General features: G+C 41.1%; 1 protein-coding gene across 1 annotated transcript; it reads right to left on the reverse strand.

The window, feature by feature from the left end:
• Positions 1-17868: 17868 nt before the first annotated feature.
• On the reverse strand, positions 17869-18557 carry LOC147616121 (uncharacterized). Its single transcript, XM_086778087.1, has 2 exons — positions 17971-18557; positions 17869-17936 (listed from the first exon to the last, which is right to left on the reverse strand). Exon 1 carries the CDS (start codon positions 18537-18539, stop codon positions 18120-18122), a length of 420 nt encoding a protein of 139 aa, XP_086634213.1. The 5' UTR covers positions 18540-18557; the 3' UTR covers positions 17869-17936; positions 17971-18119.
• Between the last annotated feature and the right edge of the window lie 1105 nt (positions 18558-19662).

Raw genomic sequence — 19662 nt, forward strand, 5'->3', positions numbered from 1 at the left:
GTATTCACGCTCTATAGCATAGGCACAGTCTCTTTGTTTCTATGCTACGCATTCACACTAGGTGAATAAATCTCTCTCTCTCTCTCTCTCTCTCTCTCTCTCATGAGCGCATGCACACACTTTACCCATCACGAGCACACACACACACACACACTATACTTTAAACAACACATGTGTTCTTTTATGATACACTCACACACCTATATTGGCACGTACACATACATACAAAACACACTCATACACTATACACATGCACAAGGCCGACAAAGGCGATGACAAAAAATGACACCACACACACATAATTTCTTACATCACGTGCAATATACTCATATATTTACATCAATATATTCATATTTTATGCTTATTATATGTCATTCTAGTTTTTTACATATATTTCTTATATAGATATGTGTATATACATAACAAGCTAATACACCACCATGATAAATACATATATACACATATATACAGATGGATACATACATCTATGTGGCAATGTATGGCCATCTAAAGTAAAGTAATATCCTATATATGCATACATATACCTTTACATGGCTACCCACCTATGTGTGCATAAAGCAAGAAAGAGGTCATGGCATCATAACAAAATTGTCATTTTTCACATATACATAAACTTAGCATTAATACACTTTAGCACACCATTATATGTGTACTCTTAGATACATATATACATACACCTATATCTTATGCATGTTATCCATTAGCTTGTACACACGAGGGCCTTGTGTGTCCACAATTAATCATTGAAAATTTCCACCTATAGACTTTAAATAAATATAAATATATTTTTCCCTTTATGCATCTTTAATAAATAGTTTTCCTCATGTGTATATAGCTTCTAATTAATATTAAGAACTATTTTCCACTACTAGATCTAGGCTTTGAAAATAAGCAACTCACTACTAACTTGTATTTCAGTGCCAATCTTTGAAATCTTTGCTTAATAGCATCTATCTCCATTTAATAATCATTTTCTTCTTTGAAAAACTCATGCTAGTTTTGACACTTGTTTCATTATCTTATACATTTTAAGTTTTAATCCTCACTAGTTTTGTAATTCTCACTCTCTTATAAAATAATAAAAGAGGAAATCTTTAAGAAAAACCTAATCACATATTATCTTTTAATTTTTAAGATACTTCCAAAGTATTTTCTATTATATATATTCTCTTATATTATGCATATCTTGACACTTGTCTATATAGATTTTCCACCTCACTCTATATAGCCCTAAGAGGTGTCACTTAAATAATTTAATAATAGGTTTTAACATTTTTTTGGGGAACCCACTACAATGACTTGGTGGTTACCAATAGCAAAACAGTGTCAACAAAAGAGAGTTCCATCGTGGTGGGAACGAAGCCTCATCATCAAAAAAAAATTATCCTACTTTCCTCTCTCTCCTTTTTCTAATGATGTATTAAACAAATTTGTATATTATCCTAGCCCATCACCTCTCTCCAAAACCTCTCTTTCAAAGAGGAAGCTAAAGTGAGTATCTTTCCTATATTTTATTTATATGACTTAGTATTTGATTAACACTTTCAGTCATATTTAAACTAAAAGAAAAAACTTAAGCAAGGGAGAGGAGTTGTATATAAATCCCTCTCCTCCTCTCAAAAAGAAAAAAGGGGAAAATTCATAAGCAACACTCTAGCATAATTAGTACTTCTCATGCTTGTAGCCTTCCACCTTCTATCACAAAACCTCATAAATCCACAAGCCTTAATGATCAAGTAACATCATTCCTAGCATAAGCACTTAGAACCATATTAATTATAAGGGATTAGAGAGCCTTCCCCCTCTCTGAAGCTGAATATATAAACCATATTTCTCTACCCATTTGCCTTAGCTTATAATCTACTTAAGCACCTACATAGTGACAGACTCACCAAGCTACATATCATCAATTGTAAGAGGAAGATTAGATGCGGTCTCTTCAATTTCTTTCCAAATGACGTACACGGTTTGGTGCAAGCAAAGGTCTCATGTTACATACACTCTCCTATCTCCTTAATGTTATGAAGTTGTGATAATGAATTGTGTTCTCTTCTCCTTCTCTTAGCTTTCATCTTTACATTACATGTATCTCTTGTTGAAAAATAAGATAATTAAGTATGTTGGTCATGAATAATGGCTACTTCTACTTCTTTTCTTTGGAAGTTCTCAATGCCTACATCGTGATTGAGGCTTAAGAAGAGAAAAACGTATACAACTTTTGTCAAAAAATTAAACAAATAAAATAAATAAAAGTGTTTAATTTGCTCGGTTAAGTGGTCTTTGTTTTCCAAAGAAGAAGGTTTTGAGCTTCGAACCCAAATATGCTTTCACGTGCAAAGGTTTGGCTTGACCCACAATATATGGAAAGTATAGATAAGATTAATTTGAGACCTCACATAGAGGGGTATGTACTAGCCAAAAGGGATTGATTCACGTCCTTGTTGAATTGGTTTAAGACCTAAGTTTTCTAAAGCCAAGTGCGGTTCTCTTGTTAACATGTTAGTCATTTGAAAAAAAAAAGTTGTTCTCTTATTTTGTTAGTTGGATTTATGTGAAATATTTATGGTTAATTGTTTTAACATAAGATTTCAAGTAATACCCTAGGGTACTTCATGAAGGTGTGTGTTCCAAAAATCTAAGACAAGAAGAGTTGGAAGCTATTATCTTCATCCTGTTGCATCTAGACACTTGGGGGAGCCCTTGCATGAATAATGCACCTCTTCGGAGGGAACCTAGTGTTATGGCATTATTGAGCATGCAGAAAGTCTCTGAAGTCTAGTCTTTGGGAAGTCGCACTGTTCTGCCCCACTCTTCTATTTTTTTTTATTTGGGAAGAGATCTCACTGGCAGGTAGTAGTACGGGTGCTAGATTTGTTTTCATTTGATGGAAATCCATGAAATTAATCACAAAACAAATTTTAATATCATGTTTTGGATTTGGATAGTTGTGCCTCTCCTTTTGATATGTGTAGAAGCATTTGGCCTCTCCAAATTTTATTGGAAGGTCTGTTAATATAGCGTCCTAATCCACATATAGATTAGGTGGTGTCCCTCTTCTAACCTTGGTTGTTTAGGAGGTCCTTTCTCCAAGCAATCTTTGTGGGCTTGGGAGTTGTTCGGGGTGTAAGGGCCATCCCATGTAATTTTTCCCCGCCTCAGTGCTAATGCACATGCATTAGTGCATATGCTTATGCATAATGTGCTAATGCACATGCATAAGCGCTTATGCATGTGCATTAAGGCAAATGCACATGCATTAGCGCTTATGCTCATGCATAATGCGCTAATGCACATGCATTAGCGCTTATGCATGTGTATTAGGATTTTAGGAAATGCATTAGCGATTATGCTCATGCATAATGTGGTTATGCATGTGCATTATCATTAATGCTCATGCATTAGTGCTTATGCATGTGCATTAGCGCTTATGTATTTGCATAAGTGTATTATACATGTGTATTAACAATAATGTACATGCGTTAGCGCTTATACATATGCATAATGTGCTAATGCATGTGCATTAAGGCTAATGCAAATGCATTAGCGCTTATGCTCATGCATAATGCGCTTATGCACATGCATTAGCGCTTCTACACTTGCATAATACGCTAATGCACATGCATTAGCGCTTATGCTCATGCATAATGCACTAATGCACATGCATAAGCACTTATGCATGTGCATTAAGGCTAATGCACATGCATTAGCGCATATGCTCATGCATAATGCGCTAATGCATATGCATTAACGCTTATGCACATGCATTAGTGCTTACACACACACATACACATACACATACACACACACACACACACATACACATACACATACACATATACATGCACACACATACACACATACGCATACATATACACATACACATACACACACATGCATAAGCGCTTATGCACATGTATAATGTGCATACACACACATTCACATATACATACATATACACACACATACACATACACACACATACACATACACATACACATACAAACACATACACATACACATACATATACACACATACACATACACACACATACACATACAAACACATACACATACACATATACATACAAACACATACACACACATTCATAAGCGCTTATGCACATGCATAATGCGTATACACACACACATACACATACACATACACACACACATGCATAATGCGCTAATGCACATACACATACACATGCACTCATACTAATGCGTCAATGCTTTGTGTGTAAGTAGGATTTAGACACAATCCTTTGGTAGGTATGTCCTCCATTTCTTACGCCTTCTCGCTTGCTTTTAATTCAATTCATTTACTGCTTAATTGCCCCTTGGATAGGCTTGGTTTTATGTATGTTTACTGTTTTGCCCCTTGGATGGGCTTAATTTTATGCATCTTTATTTACTGCTTAATTTCCCCTTGGATGGGCTTGGATTTTCGTATTTGTATTTAGGTAAACATACACCCATAGTAGTGCATATAATGTCACACATATTATTACATGAGTGGTTACCCCTTGGTTTGCGGGTTGAAGTGACCTAGGAAGCCCCTATATTGTTATTACCCCTCTTCATCTTATGAAGAGTGTGCCATTGGCTTTAGTAATAAGGAGCATTGTGGGAATTGGGAAACTTCCAAGTGGAATAGGACACTGTCCACCCATTCTAATTGTGTGACATCATAGGCGCTTAACACATACACATACACATACACATACACATACACATACACATACGTACACATACGTACACATACATACACATACACATACACATATACACATACATACACATACATACACATACACATACACATATACTCACATACACATACACATACACACACATGCATAACCATAACCATAACGTTTATGCTTTAGACATTAGCACATAACGTTTACGCTTTAGACATTAGCATATTACCATAATGCTTAGGCATTAGTGCATAACCATAACGCATAGGTGCTTTAGGTATTGACATTATCACTTTAGGCATAACCATAATGCTTTCCCATTAGCGCATAATCATAATGCATAGGTGCTTTAGGTATTGACATTAGCCCTTTAGACATAACCATAATGCTTTAGACATAGCGCTTAGGCATAACCATAACGCTTTAGACATTAGCGCTTTACACATAATCATAACCATAATGCTTAGGCTTAGGCGCATAACCATAATGCATTAGCGCTTTAGAAATAGCATTGAGGCATAACCATAAGGCCCTCCGTAATTAGCATAACGCTTTAGACATTAGCGCTTTAGACATAACCATAATAATAACGCTTTAGACATTAGCGCTTTAGACATAACCATAATAATAACGCTTAGGCATATACGCTAGACATATGCATTATGCTTTAGGTATTGGCATAGCGCTTTACACATATGCATTATGCTTTGGACATTAGCGCTCTAGGCATTAGCACATAACCATAATGCTTAGGCATATGCACATAACCATAATGCATAGGCACTTTAGATATTGACATTAGGGCTTTAGGTATAACCCTAAATGCTTATGCATTAGCGCCTTAGACATATGTATTAGCCATAACCAAAACGCTTATGCATTAGCGCTTTAGACATAGCGCTAATGCACATAGCGCTTAGGCATAACCATAACACTCTAGAGATTAGACATAACCCTAAATGCTTATGCATTAGCGCATAACTATAATGCTTTAGACATAAGCGCTTAAGACATTAGTGCTCTAGACATTAGCATATAACGGTAATGCCTAGGCATATGTGCATAACCATAATGCATGGGCGCTTTAGGTATTGACATTAGCGCTTTAGGCATAACCCTAAACGCTTACGCATTAGTGCTTTAGACATATGCATTAGGCATTACCATAATGCTTACGCACATTAGCACTTTAGACATAGCGCTAATGCACATAGTGCTTTGGCATAACCATAACGCTCTAGACATTAGTACATAACCATAACACTTAGGCATATGCACATAACTATAACGCTTTAGACATTAGCGCTTTAGACATAGTGCTTAGGCATAACCATAACGCTTTACACATATGCATTATGCTTTCGACATTAGCGCTGTAGACATTAGCACATAACCATAACACTTAGGCATATGCACATAACCATAATGCATAGACGCTTTAGATATTGACATTAGCACTTTAGGCATAACCCTAAACACTCATGCATTAGCGCTTTAGACATATGCATTAGGCATAACCATAACGCTTACATATTAGCACTTTAGACATTAGCGCTTTAGACATAGCAATAACTATAACGCTTTAGACATAGTGCTAATGCATATAGCGCTTAGGCATAACCATAATGCTTTAGACATAGGGCTTTAGACATAACGCGTATGCATTAGTGCATGGTAAATATGCTTCGACATACACACAACCATAACCATAATGCTTATGCATTAGCGAATAACCATATCACTTAGGCATTAGCGCATAATCATAACACATAATCATAACGCATAGGTGCTGTAGGTATTGACATTAGCGCTTTAGACATAACCATAACACTTTAGACATAGCGCGTTAAACATAGCGCTAATGCACATAGCGCTTAGGCATAACCATAACGCTTTAGACATTAGCGCTTTAGACATAATCATAACCATAACGCTTAGGCTTAGTCATATGCGCATAACCATAACGCTTTAGACATATGCATAGTACTTTATGCATACACACACATGATTAGCGTATAGCATAATGCATGATTAGTATAAAGCATAACACTTTAGGAATAACCATAAGCATTTACGCCACAACCATGATACTTATGCATTAGCGCGTAACCATAGTGCACATTGCACACATATTACTTATACACACACGCAACACTAAGGCATTAGCGCTTTAACCATAACGCTTATACATTTGCGCATGACCATAATGCTTACGCATTAGCACATAACCATAATGCTTTAGACATATGCATAGCGCTTAGGCATAACCATAATGCTTTAGACATTTTTTAGACATAGGCATATACACATAACCATAATGCTTTAGACATATGCATAACAGTTTAGGCATACACACACATGATTAGCGTATAGCATAACACATGATTAGCATATACCATAACACTTTAGGCATAACCATAACCATAATGCATAACCATAAGCGTTTACGCCATAACCATAACACAAGCGTTTACGCCATAACCATAACACTTACACATTAATGCATAACCATAGAGCACATTACACACACACACACACATTACACTAACACATTTTTTCCCTTTCACTAGAATGAATGACCATCGTGATGCATGGGATATCCCTACACCCACCACAGGGGCAACCACACAATCCCTATCCGATGAGGAGTATGCCAGGTATCTGGTTTACTCCCAACAATTTCAAACTTATGGTGCAGGGAGCGCGGGTCCCTTTACATTACCCTCACCACTTCCATCCAACTTGCCTTCACCTCAACGAGAGTTACTCGTCACGCGTTCGTAGTACTCAACATTCAGGACGTCTTAGTAGTTCTAGCTCACATGGTTCTGGCCGCTCTAAGAGGCAAGGAGGAGGCAGCAGTGGGGGTGGTGGTGGAAGTTGTTGTGGGGGGGGCTTCCATAGTGGCAAATTCGCCACAACGTAGGCTGCAATCAGAGAGTCAGCAAGGATCCCCTGGCTTTTGACTTGCAGGCAGAGCGAATCCTATCACTAATGTACGTCAATGAACATGGGATCCATGACCCACCCCAGCAAGTTCCTCTTATATATGTGATGCTAGTGGGGATGTGATTGAAAATAAAGAGTTATTCTAAAAATGCATGAGTACTTCTAGACTGTCTTTCGTCGAGATATCACTACGATGTGGGATCAGATCCCAATTCAAAGAAAAGATTATATCATTGAGCTTCTCTATAACGAGTTTCCACAGCCTGGCTACGCAGACAAATTCAATAGAGATAGAATGATAAAGAAGATGGGCAAAGTGATGTGCAGCAAATGCTCAGAGCTCTACGATCGCATACGCGATGGGCGAGGGAAGCCATCATGGTGCAATGAAGACCTTTGGATTGAGGTGACCGAGAGGCGTGCAGACCCAGAGGTGAGGAGCCAACAAATGCATGCACGTGAGGCCCAAGCAACTCCATCACATCTTGGGAGCGGCGGTTGGGCGGCAATGAAAAGAGACTTCAGAAGTAATCTAGACTTATTATATACGTTCATGTCCATATGACTTTCTTTGGAATATACTATTACTAAAATAGCATGTTGTTCCTTAGCAAGGTATCTTCCATCGTGTGGAATGAAGGGATGTAATGCATGAAAATATGAGTAATCACCATGTAAACATGATGCCTAAGTGTGTTTAGTCTCTCACACCAAGAGAATGGAAATAGCCTTCCACAAGCCAAGAAGCCATGAGCTCCAAGAAACATGAGTTTCCATTTCTAAAAAAATGATCATCAAAAGTTACAACCATGGTCCAAGTCCCCTCTTTTATACATGGACTTGTCCCATTATTAACCCTATTGAATAAAGTTCCTACTTTATTACAAACCATCCCTTCCCAAAGATTTTGTCCTCAAAATCAATAACATGTACAATCTCAAAGTATGAGACTCTAATGTAATCGATGGGAAGTGGTTAAGAGTTCTCAAGTACATCCAAAGCACATATACAATGAAAATTTGGATGCGTACAAGTCCACAAAGCTTCAAGCCCAAAGTGTATGAGTGGGACTGTTATGACAGCCCTTCTAGTCGATGAAGACCCTTGAAAATCCTTCATTTAGACTCCATATATTGGGCTGAAAATGATATGTACACTCAGCCATATGTAGCCCACATCATAATCCTTCATTAGGATACGCCATGAAGCTTGTTGGAGTAGAAAAATAGGCCCAATAGTAGACCTTCCCAAAGCTGTCCAGAAATTACAGCATGTATACTTCTCCTCATATTACCCAATTTGCTCAAGTAAACCATACCACTTGGTCACGGAAAGTCATCCACAAGTAAGCCATGTTGTTGGACATACTCCAATGATTGCCAAGTAGCCTCATCCATGGGTAATTGCTTCCATTTGACAAGGTATTCATCAATATTTCGATTCCTCAACTCTCTTGTCCTCTTACCAATAACCCTCTCCGGCTCATAAATGATCTCACCTTCTTCATTCATGGGTGGAAGCTCTTCCATCTCTTGAGGCAAAGATCCCATAAACCTCTTAAGGTTAGATACATGAAACACATTATGGATCCTTGTCGAAGAAGGCAAATCCAACTTGTAGGCCAAATCACCAACCCTCTTGATAATCAAGTATGGTCCATAATACCTATGAGCCAATTTTGAGATGGTTACACCTTTGAGAGTGTTATGCCGACTCTTGGGAAGCTTCAATAGCACATAATCACCCTCTTCAAACTCCACATCCCTTCTATGAACATCCGCCTTAGCCTTCATGACATCTTGAGCCTTCTTCATATTGTCCTTGCAAAGTTGAAGAAGCTGTCTCATTCTTTCCAACTCTTCTTTTGCCAATGGATTGACCACTTTGTCTTCACGGAAGGCTATCGATGGCACATGTACTTGATATCCATAGAGAGCCTCAAATGGTGACATGCCAATACTCAAATGCTTGCTTGAATTATGGCAAAATTCAGCAAGATAAAGCCACTCATCCCAAGATGTTTGCATGTCATGACAATAGTGCCTCAAGTACACCTCAAGCCATTTGTTTGTGCACTCCGTTTGCCCATCCGTTTGAGGGTGATAGGCTGTAGATGGAGTGATTTGAGTACCCAAGCTCTCATATAATGACCTCCAAAAAGTCCCCATGAACTTGGTATCTCGATCACAAACTATGTTAAGTGGCAAGCCATGTATCTTGAATACATGTTCCAAAAATTGCTTGGCAATATGAGATGCTCCATAAGTGGTCTTTGAAGCAATGAAATGGGCTGATTTTGTAAGCCTATCAATCACCACAAATATTTGATCCCATCCATGCTTTGTCTTTGGTAGACCCGTGATGAAGTCCATAGAAATGTGAGTCCATTTACCATCCGGAATAGGTAATGGATGAAGTAAACCACTTGGGAGTTGATGGCTATCCTTATTCTTTTGACAAGAAGCACATTCCATCACAAACTTCTTCACATCTCCCCATATACCTTTCCAATAAAAACTCTTGCTCACTTTATCATAGGTTTTGAGTACACCAAGATGGCCCGAAAGTGGTGAAGAATGCATCTCATGAAGCACCTTTGGTATGTAGAATGAGGTAGGAACCAAATACACCTTATCCTTGTACCACAAGATACCACAAGAGACCATTGTGAAGCTTGTAATGAGGAAACTCTCCACCATCACCTTGCTGTAATTTGGTATAAATATGAGCAGCACCTTCATTGATGAGGTATTCCTCTTGAATCCCCTTGATCCATTCACTATATACCTCCATGATTGAAGTTGTAGCGCATGCCCACATTCTAGACAATGCATCCGCCACTACATTGTCCTTCCCGGGTGTGTAGGATATCTCAAAATCATATCCTTGAAGTGTGGCCAGCCATCTCTTTTGCTTTGGAGAAAGATTTGGTTGGGAGAGGAAAAATTTCAGCACCCTATGATCACTTCTCACCTTGAAATGAGCACCATAAAGATAGTGATGCCACTTCTTGATGGCATGAAGTATGGCTAGCATCTCTTGCTCATAAACATGAAGCCCCATCTCCTTTTCGGTAAGCTTCCTACTTTCAAATGCAATGACTCCATGCTCTTGATACAAAACTGCCCCAATTCCTCTACCACTTGCATCCGCCCTCACATAAAATGTCTTTGCAAAATCCGGACATACAAGTATAGGGGCTGAAGTGAGCAACTCCTTGAGCTCATTGAAGCTCTTGTTGGCAATGGAATCCCAAAAGAAAGCCTCCCTCTTGAGCAAGTCGGTAAGAGGTGCCGCAATGGATGCATAATGTTGCATGAATCTTCTATAGAAAGAAGATAATCCCAAAAATCCTCTCAATTGAGTTGTATTGCTTGGTGTTGGCCACTCTTTGACACATGCCACTTTCTTAGGATCAGCCCTTATGCCATTCTCACCCACCAAGTGTCCAAGATATTCCACTTCATTGACCATGAATGTGCATTTGCTCTCCTTTGCATAAAGCTTGTGCTTCCTCAACACTTCAAACACTTGCTTCACATGACATAAATGTTCCCCTTTGCTCTTGCTATAGATCAAGATGTCATCGAAGAACACTAGCACAAACTTGAAAAGAAGGGGAGCCAATATCCGATTCATCAATGCTTGAAAAGTGGCCGGAGCATTTGTAAGACCAAAGGGCATCACCATGAAGTGAAACAATCCCCTTTCCGTCCTAAATGCTGTCTTCTCTTCATCACCTTCCTTCATCCTTATTTGATGATATCCCGATCTCAAATCAATCTTGGTGAAGAACTTTGCCCCTTTGAGCTCATCAAGAAGATCATCAATGCGAGGTATGGGATACCTATTCTTGATTGTGACCTTGTTCAAGTCACGATAATCAATGCACATGCGAAAGGATCCATCCTTCTTCTTCACCAAGAGAACGGGAGATGCAAATGGAGATTGTGAAGGTTGAATAAGACCCATAGCAAGCAAATCTTGCACTTGCTTAGCCACTTCCTCTCTTTCTACCTTAGACAAACGGTAAGGAGGCTTGTTGACAACCTTTGCATTTGGTTCAAGTACTATGGCATGGTCAATCTCCCTCTTAGGTGGTAGACTCTTTGGCACTTGCAAAATATCTTCATACTCCTTAAGAAGAGTTGCCATTTCCTCATCTATGTGCTGTCCACTGCCTTCCATCCCCTCTTGGGTAACATGTAACACATAGATAGTGCCAAAAGCCTTAATCTCTTTCTTGAGTCGCCTTGGAGTGATCAAAGAGAGCTTCTTAGGTGCATTTGCAGCAAGTACCACTTGTTGCCCATGATGTAGAAAGCTCATGAAACCTTGTTGAAGGTTCATGTGAATGTCACCAAGTGAAGCCAACCAATCACACCCCATGATAATGTCGATGGGACCCATATCCAAAACCACCAAATCACCTTCCCAAGTGTATGAAGAGGATAAAACCACTTTTGTAGAAGGGCAAACCAAGCTAGTCTTCTCACTTTCCCCATTTGCCACTTGCACTTGGAACGTTGTAGGTGTCTTCTTTGTGTTGAGTTTGAGAGAGTTGATGGATTTAGAGTTGATGAAGCTATGAGTGCTCCCGGAATCCACAAGAATATGTGCAACCCTCCCATTGATGGTCCCCACCAACCTTAGTGTGCTTGGGTTCTTGCAACCCGCCAACAACTCTTGCGAGATAGAGCATATGCAAGCTGAAATTTCTGCATTTGTAGGCATGTCTCCATCCACAAGGCTTTCCTTAACTCTACCTCCCGGATCAAACGGAAACTCACCATCCTCCGTGATGAAAGAATGGTCTTCAAGTGACTCCTCATGTGCTTCTTCATTGCAATCCTTCCATTCTTCAATGTCATGAGAGTCATCCTTGTTCTCTTCCTCATCCATGAGGATCATAGTGGCCACAATCTTCTTTGATTTGCACACATGCCCGGGTGACCACCTCTCTTTGCACTTGAAACATAGCCCTTTGCTTCTCAACTCCTCAATCTTTGGATCATCCATTCTTTGAGTCTTCTTGAAGGGTTGAAAGGGCTTCTTCTTCATGAAGTCACTACTCCTTTTGGCATCAAATTGATGTATCCCATTCTTTGGCTGTCCACCCCCAAATGATGTAGGAGTTCTTGGATTAGAGGATGGTAATGTAGAGGTAGGACCCTTCCCAAAATTGTAAGAAGTAGTGGTTGGTTTGAGTGTGTCTTTGGTGAAGGTCATGGGCTGAGATCTCTTGTACTTTGGCTCATAGAGTTCGGCTAACCTCATAGCTTCTTTGAGAGAGCTAGGCCTTTGAGCCGACACATCCGCCTTGATGAAGTGTTCAAGCCCATGCACAAACTTTTTCATCTTCATGTCTTCACTCAAGCCTTCCACGTACATTGAAAGCTTCAAAAATTTCTTGATATAATCTCTCACCATCATCCCCTTTTGAGAAAGTTCATACCATTCTTCATGGTAACGGTCAAGCACTAGGGGTGAAATGAAGGCCAAGTTCATCTCCCGCTTCAATCCTTCCCAAGTTGATGGCGTGTTCCCTTGTTTGACCAAGTGCCTCCACCATTGATATGCATAATCTTCAAGGTGTAAGGAAGCAAATTGTACCATATCACGCTCACTTTTTGGGTAAAGTTGGAAATAAGTGTCAAGCTTAGTAGCCCACTCCTCCAACTCTTGCGGAGATGATCCATCACCTTTGAACTTTGATAGTGAGACTTTGTCTTTGACATCCTTAGAAGCTGTGTAGGATGGGTTGTCATGTTGGGTAGAGGGTTTGAACCTTTGCATCTTCATATACGATTCCATGAATTGCGCAAAGTCTTTGTAGTCCCTCTTGATGTCATTTGGTAACTCCATCCACTTCTCATGAGCATCCCTTTGTCTTTGGGCAAAGGACAATTGGTTCCAATCGAGTACCACCTCTTCATCAATCATGTGCATATTGGAATTAGATGGACCCGAGTGAAAAGAAGAATGAAACATGTCCTTGACAAGGGGCCTCCGTGCATCCGCCATGAATCCAAAAGTAGCATTCTTGGTGGCATGCTCATGCATTACTTTGGGAGAAACCTCTTGTGCCATAGGTAGCTTGCCTTCCCTACGGCCTTCAAAAGCTGTCCCATATTGCTTGCCTGCATGTGAAACACCATGACCACTATCAAATGAAGGTTGGCTCATTGGCCGAGCCACCCTCTCTTCCAAGACTTCCATCCTTGTGGCCATAGTATCAAGTCTATCATTGACCTCCACCCTTGTAGCCATCGTGTCCATCTTCGCATTCATTTGCATCAGCATTTGCATGATCGAATCGATGGGGATGGTATGTGACGCTTGTGGGGTGGGCTTGTGGGCACTTCCAACATTCACTTCTTCATGCACTTCCCTTGAAGTATGCCCACAAGTATCTTCCGGAGCATCTAAGATTCCTTGCTCCATAATTGCTTCTTCTCCCTCTACCTCGTCGGGAGTCAAGGTGTTATGCTTTGGTCGCCCTCTTGTCCTCGTTCCCATGGAAAGTATCGGTTTCAAAGATTTGGCTCTAACTTGAGGTAGGGATGTCCGATTGAAGTGGTCTAGAGCTTGTTGGAGAGCTAATGAGGTGTACTAGACCACTATACAAAGACCCTTAAGAGGTGAGAAGTGCTACTATTCTCTGTTTTAGGGTTTACAGGGTTATAGGCTGAAATAGTATTTTGAGCATAACTTGAGCTAGAAATATCCGAATGCAAAACTTCTTAGCTCAAATCGAAGCCCTCGATGAGTACTACGAGCCTATGTGATTAGATCTTGAAGACCTTAAAACCCCTATGACTGAATTAGGGTTTACTGTTTCTGCAAAAACCCTAATTTCTACCCCAAAGAGATATCGAAACGGAAAGGTTAAGGGCTCGTTGGGTAGCTCTAAGGAAGCACTAAGAGCTCGTATGATCACCTTTAATTCAGTCCAAAAGGTTTGGGACTGAATTAGGGTTTTGTAAATCTGCAATTTTCTTGCCCAAGTGACCCTTTTGTGCCCCCAATGATCCTTGCTTGTTCCCGCACCTTTGTTAGCACCTTTTGCACTTCCTTTGCATCCCAAGGTCTGCAATTAATGTTTCACCAACCTCAATTGCCATGCATAGTCAAGATTTTGGAAGAATTTCGCCATAGTCTCCTTTGTAAATGGAGCCAAATCTCAACTGAAAATGCAATTTCTGAAATCAAAATACAATGCTCTTTGCATCCCACAATGCCATGAAAGCTCTTATGCAATCTTTGTCCATCAAGGCATTAGCAACATCCACACAATATGATGGAATAGGGGGGCCCATTGCCCAAATGCATCCATAAAGTCGATGTGAGGATTGTTGAGGACGCGCGTTGAAGCTTGCCGATCTCCCGGCCAAGCCCTTCTCACCCCTTCACCAAGTTTTCCTCCAAGGTGAAGGTTGAGGCCATGTCTTCACCACCATGTACCTAATCCTCCACCGTATCGCTTTCCCAAAGCAATCACGACACGGTAGATTCAAAACATGCTCCCCTTGGCCTCTCAAACCAACGCCAAGGTACCCTCACACATTGCTAGATTCACTAGGAAATGAAAGTGAATGCAATGGTGAGTGTATGTGTTTGGAATTTACAAATGGGATGAAGGTAAAATCACTTACATGTGTGTGGCATGACTCATGCCATTTACAATATTCTCATGAATCATTATGCATGAATTCATGCTCATTCTCATAACTCCATTCATCAAAACAATCCAACATCAACCATCAAATCACAATGCCCTCACCATGGCATTTGGCATTTGCATAAGCATTTGTAAGACCAAAGTCAAGGCATATGTCATTGCATTCCTAGTGTCCATATGGCATCAAAATGAGCATGTTTCCATGGCATGGTATGAGCTTGTCAAATGGCAATCCATAGCATGGATATGGCATATGAATGGTGTATATGATATGTGAATGATGCTTCAATTCCAACCAATGCTACATAGATTTGCCATTAAATGCTTCATTTCTGAAATTTAGGGTTTCTCAATGTAATGAACCCCAATCAACTCCCAAAGCTCCAATGAATGCTTCAAAATTGCTAGAAATTGATGAAGGCACTCACCAATGGCATCCCTTAAGCTTCAATGACTGAAATTTGTTGAAGGAGGCTTCATATTGATGAAAAACGTGGCCACTTTAGCACTGACTTGCAACCATGTAGAAGGTAACCAATGCTCATGAAAATGGCATGAAAAGTCTACCAAAACATGAGATAAAACTTGCATATGATCCATGGTAGGCATAGCAAGCAAAGAAGCTCCATTTCCACCATGAAAACGGCGCCGTTTCGCCGTCAGGCTGCCGCTGCAAATCGCGAAAACGCCTTGCCTTTGAAGCACCAAAGCTCCCATACAATACTCATACCTTGCTTATGATTGTTTCCCCCATGTTTGCTTGCCATTTGGTGAAGGTTTGGTTGAGGAAAACCATGGCTAGGGTTGCAGGAAACTCCACAGAAGCAAAAACGTTTTTGGATTAAGTTTCTTAATCACGATTAACCATTTCCCCCAAATTTGGTCCAAACTTTTCAAAAAATTTGGTCCATATCCCCAGATTTGGTCCAGAAAGGGCAAAAATGGCCAAAATCACTCAAAATCTAAGCAATCTACATGAAATGCTCACCATCCCCATGAGATTAATCAAGATTAGAGAAGATTTGTCAAGAATCACTCAAGGATTACAAGAAAATGAGAAAAAAAATTAAAAGAAACTCAAATTTTCAAGCAAATTTTTCCCAACAACCCATGCATGCCCATGATCAAAATCAAGAGCTCTGATACCAATTGGAATGAAGGGATGTAATGCATGAAAATATGAGTAATCACCATGTAAACATGATGCCTAAGTGTGTTTAGTCTCTCACACCAAGAGAATGGAAATAGCCTTCCACAAGCCAAGAAGCCATGAGCTCCAAGAAACATGAGTTTCCATTTCTAAAAAAATGATCATCAAAAGTTACAACCATGGTCCAAGTCCCCTCTTTTATACATGGACTTGTCCCATTATTAACCCTATTGAATAAAGTTCCTACTTTATTACATCGTGCCCCAACGAGCAAGGAAAAATACTATGCTACGACCTAAGATGGTTTGAGGATTAATTTTACATAAGATGGTTTGACGATTATACCTGCTCACATTGGTGAGGGGAAAAAAAACATGTCATCCTTGTTTGTCCACACCGCCTTGGAGTCTCTGTCATAGAATCCACTGTGGTCATGTCGGACCATTGCACCTCTCCCCATTTTAATTACCTTGAACCACTTCACATCTAGAATAAACATAGAAAACCTTCGATAGTTGTAATATGCGGAAGCTTCGGAGAAGGATCGGTACTTCAAAACTCAGAAAACAGCACTCTTTTCGCGACGGAATTAACGCACAAACTGAAAGACGATGTGCAGAAAATAGAGAGAGAAGGGGGAGATGGAGAAGGACACAGTATTGGGTCCCAATTACCCTCTGTAGGGCCCCCACCACGGATGGTGTATTTGCTTTATTAGAATGATGTAAATCTGAAACAAATACAAAGTACTTGACCTTTTCTTGGCTGGAAAACCTGCCCTTGACCTTCAGTCCTTCACCCCTTAGCTTTAGCAAACCCTTGGCTGTCCTGGCCCTTGAATGCTTGATGCTCTTGGTGAATTATGAGATGGTACTAATGAAACTATGGGCTGGGCTTTTATACTTCCCAAAACATCCAGTCGGCTGGTTTACTGAAGACCCACGACTGAGTTAAATATAATATAGTGTTTTCACACTCTATTCCTTCTGTCCAGCCTGCGCATGAGTTCACACTGCTGTCCAGCCTTCTGGGACAGCACCCTGGCTGCTGGGCACCATGCGTAGAGGTGTAGGGCTGCCCCCCACACCTGGCCGACTGGTTGAGAAGGCCTCTAACCCTGTCGGCTGCCTCTCTTGCAGCCCTAGGGCTGGCTGACAGCCCCTCCAGCCCATGCCTTGGCTGGTGGGCATAGCCTTGGGCTCTCCTGGCCCCTTGGGGGTGGTTGGACACCTCCCCCATGCCCATACTACAAATGCAAGTACAAACACCTACACTGGGGTAGCCCTATGGGCTGGCCCCATCTCTACATGCAACCTACATGCCTACAGAGGCCTGGCATCCAATTGCAAACCAGATACACAGCACATCTGACATCATTCCAGAGGGAGACTCACAGCGCGGACTGGCACTGCTTCATGTGCAGGACAATGCACACCTGACCTTGGACTCATGTGCAGGACAATGCACACCTGACCTCGGACGACTGAGATGGATCCCTGGCTGACTCGTCCCGGACTGGGCTCACATGGGACCAGTTCACCATCCCAGGTCCTGCACCTTCTGTACAGAATGTCTACGTGGCATCCAAGTGCGGGATGCACGTGACATCCCCTTCTGCTTAACTTGACGGAAGCTGCATAGCCTCCAAATAATCCGTCAATAAAGCCGGATAGTCCTCGAAGAATTCTTTGTCGAGCCATACCGCTTCATGAGTTCCTCGGTCCTGAAACTTCGTGAGGAACTGTCGTAGTCTTCGGCCTGAGCCATGCTTGAAACGGTGCAGAAGGATCTGTTCTGGAACCATTACCTCTGCTTCATCAATGATGTCTGGTTCCGCTTCGTCTTTGACCTCTGAAGGGGGTGGACCTGCATATGGCTTTAACCAACTGACATGAAATACATCGTGCATAGTCCAACTCGGAGGTAGCTTTAACTGCATAGACACCTCATTAATCTTTTTCCGGATGGGGAATGGTCCGAAGCTCCTGAAAGACAACTTTGGGCATCGCTTGCCCACCTGCTTTAATCTTTGCTTCATAATCCGAAGATATACCCAATCTCCTTCCGAAAACTTCATGTCCCTTCGGTCTTTATTGGCCTGTCGAGTGTAGGCCTCTTGCGCTTTAGCCAATCTGTCTTTAACGGACTCTAGGATCTCCTGGTAAGACTCCGTCACTCTGTTCGCCTCAGGTACTGAAGACGACGTCCTGGTTAACAACGGTTGGAAAGGCCTTCCAAACGCTGCCTCATATGGAGTCCTGCCAATAGCTGAAGAAAAAGAGTCATTCAAAACAGCTTGAACTAAAGGCAAAAACGATTCCCACTTACCTTGCTGATCGTGGACATAACACTTCAGCACATCAAAGGCCAACTGGTTGTATATCTCTGTCTGGCCATCTGTCTGTGGGTGGAATGCACTGGAAAAACTCAACTTAGTACCAAAATTATCAAACAATGCCCTCCAAAAATGACTGGTAAACTTGGCATCTCGGTCTGACACTATGGTCCTAGGAATCCCACCAATCGGGTACCAATGCCGAATGAAAAGCTGGGCAACATCTTCGGCGGTCACATTGGCCCTGCAAGGAATAAGCATCACAAATTTGCTGAACCTGTCAACAATAGTCAAACACTGTGTATTACGCTTACTCGGACTGGGAGGCAGATTTGTGACAAAGTCCATCGAAATGTCTTGGAAAGGACCCTCAGGAATTGGCAAAGGCTGTAACAACCCTATCTTCTTTCCACGAGGAGCTTTCACCTTTTGACAAATGTCACAGCGTTGTACATAGGTAAACACATCACGCCTCATCTTTGGCCAATAGTATTGCCGTTCTAACTTCTCCAGAGTCGAATTCATGCCCCTATGACCACCTGTAATGGCGTCATGGGCATCATGGAGAAGAGCTGCCCGGAATGATTTCATGACACACAGTCGGCCTTTGTAGTAAAGCCAACCATCGCGTATCAGAAAATGGCATGGTCCTGTGGCATCCAATGCCTGTTCCCACTGTGTACCGAATTCCTCGGAATCCGCGTACGTGTGCTTCATGTCTTCTAGTCCTGTACCAACAAGGTCAAATCTAGTGGTCTGAATCGCAGATACTTGTCCCTTCCTGCTCAAAGCATCGGCCACTGGATTGGCCTTTCCTGGAAGGTAC

Source organism: Cibotium barometz, chromosome 39 (assembly GCF_041138505.1).
Source record: "Cibotium barometz isolate CiBa-2024 chromosome 39, ASM4113850v1, whole genome shotgun sequence".
NCBI classification, from domain to species: domain Eukaryota; kingdom Viridiplantae; phylum Streptophyta; class Polypodiopsida; order Cyatheales; family Cibotiaceae; genus Cibotium; species Cibotium barometz.